This window comes from Grammomys surdaster, unplaced genomic scaffold, assembly GCF_004785775.1.
Source record: "Grammomys surdaster isolate TR1022 unplaced genomic scaffold, NIH_TR_1.0 314, whole genome shotgun sequence".
Lineage (NCBI taxonomy): Eukaryota > Metazoa > Chordata > Mammalia > Rodentia > Muridae > Grammomys > Grammomys surdaster.
The window spans coordinates 1,076,228-1,082,262 of NW_021604733.1; the positions used below are offsets into that span (position 1 = coordinate 1,076,228).

The following is a 6,035-nucleotide window of genomic DNA, read 5'->3' on the forward strand; positions in this document are numbered from 1 at the left end:
AGAGAGAGAGAGAGAGAGAGAGAGAGAGAGAGAGAGAGAGAGAGAGAATTTTGCCTGCATGTATGTCTGTACACTGTGTATGTGCTTGGTGCCTGAGGAGGTCAGAGAGGACATCGGATCCCCCGGAAGTTGGGTTATGGATGGTTGTGACCCATCAGTTGGGTGCTGGAAATCAAATGTGGGTCCTCTGCAAGAGCAGCAAGTGGGGGTCTTACCTGTGCCATTGCTGTAGCCCCAGGAGAGATATGAGAGATATCCTTGGTGGCACAGGCTTAGGATCCAAGTGTTGGGTGACTGAAACGGGAGGGTTGAGAGTGTATTGCCAGTGAGCTACAGTAGTGAAACTGCCTCAGAGTAACAAAGAAAAGAAAAGCTGACAGACAGAGAGCCACCCTTACAGAATCATAGACATAAAGACTTTAAGACTTGGCACGGGTGACCTTTGCTCCAGATCGGAGGGCTTCTGGCTGAGCTCTGCTCCTGGCAGACTGCAGTGGTCTGTTTCTTAGGCCTGTAGAACTGGGCAGTCAGCCAGAAACCTGGAAATGTATTTCTCAAACCCTGATAGTGGGGTGGGGGACAGAAAAGAGGTTTCAGTTATGATTGAGGAGAGCTGCCTATTGGCGGCTTGGGCGTGGCTCGGTGGTTGAGAACTTTCCTAACCACGCCCCTAAGGTGGAGCCATAGCACCACCAAAAGCAAACTTTTTACAGCATTAGCTCCGTTTATTTTCTTCTTATTCACATCACCACATTCAAGTGCATCTCTCTGGAATAAAGCAGGGTCACCAGCATTTCAGGAGTGTGTTCTGTGTGGGCCTGCACAACCGCTGTCTCCATGGCTGCTCATCTACAGCCACACTAGGACAGATCTCCATCCCTGGGGCCTCACTGGTGTGTAGTAGAGAGATGTTACATGTGAGGATTGTGGGTTTCAGCTAGACATGGTGTCGCCTGCCGGGTATCTCAGCACATAGGAGATGGACACGGCAGCAAGGAGCAAGGCCAGGCTCTGCCATAGAGTGAGGGTTAGGCCACACCTGTGCTGCATAGCACTGGCTACAAACAAGCGTGGGAAATTTGTAAACCCCCCCCAAGTGGTTGAACGTGTCCTCTCAGTGTCTGATCCCACCCTGACTGACTCTGTGTTCACAGACGCTATTTGCTTATCACATACACTAATGCTCTCCCCAGTGCAGTGGGGCACTCTCCCACAACCCACCCTGGGTGACAACAGCCTGAGCCTCTGCCTTTGACACCACTCTGTTCTCTGTTTTTACTAGGTCATGGGCTTTTTAGCAGACAAGAAGCCAGAACAGGGCCAGCGGGTCTCTGGAATCCTTGTTAAAAGAAACTTTAATTACCACATACTATCTCCCTGTGACCTCTCCAGTAAGTACTCAATTTACTATGGAATGTGATCTGAGCTTAGCACATAAGGAACATCTGTGAAAAGTGGCTCAGTCTGGTGGTGTGAGGAAGGTGTTTGTGTGTGTGTGTGTGTGTGTGTGTGTGTGTGTGTGTGTGTGTTGTCATGTGCTACTTAATTGGAAGTGTTTTGTGAAGGAAAGGGGTCACAAGTGTAGTTAGATACTTACCTGTGAGATAAGTCACCTTTCAGCTATCATAACTCTCGTCCAAATAAATGTGCGTGCTGGTTTTTTTTTTTTTCACTAACTCTTTAAAAAAAACTTTAATTTTTTTTTTGTTGGTTTTTTTTGGGTTTTTTGTTTTGTTTGTTTGTTTGTTTGTTTGTTTGTTTTTCGAGACAGGGTTTCTCTGTGTAGCCCTGGCTGTCCTGGAACTCACTCTATAGACCAGGCTGGCCTCAAACTCAGAAACCCGCCTGCTTCTGCCTCCCAAGTGCTGGGACTAAAGGCGTGTGCCACCCCCACCCCCCACCCCCAGCAAAACTTTAATTTTTAAAAGATTTATTTTTTCTGTTTTTAATTGTGTATGCACACATGCTGGTGCCTTCAGAGGCTGGAGGTGTCAAAACCCAGTGCAGCTGGAGTACCTGGCAGTTGAGCCTGAGCCAGCCTGGGTGCTGGGAACCAAACTTGGATCCTCTGCCAGAGCAGTGTGTGGTCTTGACTGCTGACCTCTCTCCAGCCTATGTGAACTCAAGTTCTTCAGCCAGTCTCTGGGCTGATGCTGGACCCTGAAGAGTTACTAAATTCCAGTCCTAGCCATCGATATGGCAGTCTAACGAGGGGGCAGTGTTGGGAAGTGCTAATCCTGGCATTTCTGTCCACAGAGACAGTAAAGGAGAGACTTCCCTAGATAGAGAGTAGGCAAGTGCTTTCAAGTCAGGAATACTAGTGCCGGGTAGATAGTGAGGGTTATAGAGAGACACTGGGCAGAAAGGAAGGCAGAGATAGCTGACAGACTGGCTTGGAGACATCCAAGGATGATGGGTACTTTGCTGTGTCCGGACCAGACTAACTGGGGGTGGCCTGAGGTAAGAGCAGGGAGTAGACTGGGAAACACACAGCCGCCTATCGTGGCACACATGGACTGTCATCCTGCTGGGTCTGGGGTGGGTTCTGGATCTACTATGTTTTTCTTAATCCTTCTTTTGTGTTTCTCAAAGGTGTCTTTTGTGTGATTTGGTATTGCTTCTTCTTTGGCTTTGGTTTTGAACCATGGTCTCGCTTTGTGCATGCTGGCCTCAGTTTCAGAATCCTTCTTGCCTCCGACTCCTGCGTTCTAGGATTGTGTGTTTACCGCCATGCCCAGCTGGTCAGTTTCTTATTTATTCTGATTTTCTTTTCAGACTACACTGACCTGGCCATGAGCACTGTGAAACAGACCCAAGCCATCCCATACACTGGGCCCTTCTACCTGCTCTATTACCAACTCCAGAAATTGACCGGTGTGTTTACTGAAATTCATCTGATTTTGTTTTTTACTTCATTTTAGTGATTTTCTGAGAATTCCATGTACACAATACATTTTATCCCTAAAAGTGAAATTTTTAAAAATATTCTCATAATTTTTAAAAAATCCTATAATATAATATCTTTGATTGCTTACAATTCTAAGAATATCAGTGGTTAACTATATAGCTAACTATACCTAAAATTTCATTTATTGTGTCCTTTGTTCCTCCGGTCCTGGTACTTACTGGCTTGGAAAGGCCTCAGTGGGAGCCTAAGCCTGTGTCCCATTTTCACCCTTTTAAATGAAAGAGTTCTCTCTTTGTCCAACCAGAGGGTGTGGGCTCTCTAAGGAGCCAGGAACACCCCAGACTCTAATGCACTTGCTGCTGCTAAGGCCCTTGCAGCCCTTGAAGCAAAGTGCTGCCCTGTAAGAAAAGGGAGGGGGTCTTCCCTAACCCTGCACTAAGCTCAAACAAGAACTATGGCCATATTGAAAATCCATGAAATATGTCTGAATCCATCACTTGAGAACTGGTGAGTCTTCAGCACTTGGACTTCCCCGTATGATGATTAGACTCAGGGTGGAGGTGGTGAGTTGTCCCATGAGGCCTATATAAAGCTGGGATGCCATCGAGACTGATCTCTCCGGCTGCTGACGAAGGCGTGGGTGCCTGAGAGTATGTGTAAGAGTTTATGTACTGTGTTGTCTCCAGTTGCTATAAGCAGTTAACAGAAAGCATAGCCATCAAATGTTAACAGTTTTCCTGTTCATAGCAGCTCTACTTTAACTACCTCTATAAAAACAAATGCCTCTTAAGTACGAATCTTCTAACTTTTTTCAGGTGATGTAGAAGAATTAGAAATTCAAGAAAAGCCTGCTCTGAAGGTGTTCAAAAGCATCACTGTGGTACAGGAACCGGGCATGGTGGTTCTGGAGGTGAGGCCAAGCCACCGCCTCACAGCGGGGAGGGCTTCCTTCAGTAAGCATGTGTGTAATCAGAGCAACTTGGTTACTGGTATTCCAGGATGAAGAGAGAGTTCACAGGCCCAACCCTAGATAAAAACTGCAGGCTACTAAGGCATTCTGGGAGCTGGAGAAATAGTCTTCCCCAGGGAAGTCCCTTGATTGATTTTCCAGTACCAGCCCTGAAGTCATACACATACAAATCACATTGTACATGCTGAGCAGGATTTATTTATATATCCAGGGAAAAAATAATAGCAACAAAGTTAAAGAGGCGTGCCGGGCAGTGGTGGCGCACGCCTTTAATCCCAGCACTTGGGAGGCAGAGGCAGGTGGATTTCTGAGTTCGAGGCCAGCCTGGTCTACAGAGTGAGTTCCAGGACAGCCAGGGCTATACAGAGAAACCCTGTCTCAAAAAAAAAAAATCAAAAAAAAAAAAAAAAAAGTTAAAGAGGCGTGAATTGAGAGAGAGGGTAGGTGGTAGGGTGGTTAACATGGGCAAGGTTGGAGGACAGAAAGGGAAAAGAAGATGATATAATTATAGTTTAATTAAAAAATAAAAAATGTCGTAAAAGTCTTGAGGAAAAATTGGATTTTGAGGCAGCACTGTAGCTGAACTGTCGGTACAGCGCACACAATAACTAAGGATAGTAACTAATTCATGCGAAGCCCTGGACCAAGCACCACATAAAACTAGGTAATCCTACTACGTGGGAGATGGGGGAGGGGGGAGGAATCACAAGTGCAAGATGACCCTTGACTACATAGATAGTTCAGAATCAGCCTGGATTATATGAAACCCCATCTCAAAAGTTATTGTTGAACTCAAACAAGCTAGTCATGCTACTTTCTTTAAGAAGTCATATTTTCATGTTTCAAATAAGCAGTAAAGTAACCCAAAGCCAAGACGTCTAAACATCGCTAACTTAGGTGGAGACAGACAGAAAACCAATTGGATTCTTTTCTTCAAAACAAACATTCCCAGGGCTGGAAGGATGGGTCAGCAGTTAAGAGTGCTGACTGCTTTTCCAGAGGACCCAGATTCAATTCCGAGCACCCACATGCCCACTCAAAACTGTAACTTCAGTTCCAGGGCATCCAACACCCTCTTCTGACACATGGGCCACAGGTGTACAGGCTGACAGGTAGTCACACCCGATTAGAGTGGGGTGGGAGTACACTAATGAGACCCCAAAACAAAACGTTTGACGTGCACGGATATCCTGTCTGGTCATGTCATGCACAGTGTGACACCGCACTTCGGAAGCTGAGTTTGAATCCAGTTATGTCCCATGTGTTACTTTTGGGTCAGTTTTTTCTCCCATAAAACAATTGAGGAAATGAAGTGGTGATGCATGGAAAACTTTTTGCCACAAAGATGGTGCTTAGATTTCTTTTTGCTGATTAAAAGGAAATTAAAGCAGTCTCCTGAGAGTCAGTTATCGCAGGCAAAGCTATGAGCAGCAGCTCCCCACGGCCTGATGGGTAGAGCTCCAACAGTGTGGCTGTACTCATCCCTTCCTGATTCCATCTTTCTTTGTAGTGGCTGGCGAACCCCTCTAACGACATGTATGCAGACACAGTGACCACCGTGATACTGGAAGTTCAGTCGAATCCAAAAATAAGGAAAGGTACAGAGTCGCTCATACTCACCATCCATGTCTTCCAGGTTCTCTGAGCTAGAACTCAGTGGAGCCCTGAGTTAAACTGACTTCTGTTCTCTAGTGGGTGGTTTTGAGGTCTGCACACAAGAGTGCAGATCTGATTCATCATCCTTACAGTAGGAGTCTGCTCACGGTCCCACAAAGGTTACAGTTCTCCTGAACTGTCTATAGGGATGCTCAAATTCTGCTCAGCTGAGCTGGCATCTCTCAGGAAGATTGCTGTCCTCATGTTCAGAGGGTGCTGAATAGAATAGGAGCCCCAAGCAGAGAGTACTTGTGCCATGGTTGGCAGCTTGACCTGTCTCCAGATGTGCCGCTGGGCAAGGAGCCAGCCTGGCATGTTCTGGGAGATGCCTCCCACGATGGAGGCATGATGTCAGCCTGTTTATACAGATTTGTTCCCGTCTCGGGGACACACAGTGGGCAAGAAAGGTGAGCTGGACTTCCTAAGCCTTCCTCGGTTGGCTACTCTGCCACGTGAATAAGCAGACCAGGCACATCCAAATCCTGTGTTACACGAATAAGC

The 6,035-nt window shown here is 46.5% G+C and overlaps 1 protein-coding gene across 1 annotated transcript in view; it reads left to right on the forward strand.

The window, feature by feature from the left end:
* Positions 1-6,035, forward strand: part of Cpsf3 (cleavage and polyadenylation specific factor 3) — a 28,568-nt gene that overhangs the window by 17,948 nt on the left and 4,585 nt on the right. The window contains exons 12-15 of the mRNA XM_028777759.1: positions 1,283-1,391; positions 2,776-2,874; positions 3,724-3,818; positions 5,389-5,476. Coding sequence (XP_028633592.1) covers positions 1,283-1,391; positions 2,776-2,874; positions 3,724-3,818; positions 5,389-5,476 — 391 coding nt within the window. The remainder of the gene's footprint in view (positions 1-1,282; positions 1,392-2,775; positions 2,875-3,723; positions 3,819-5,388; positions 5,477-6,035) is intronic.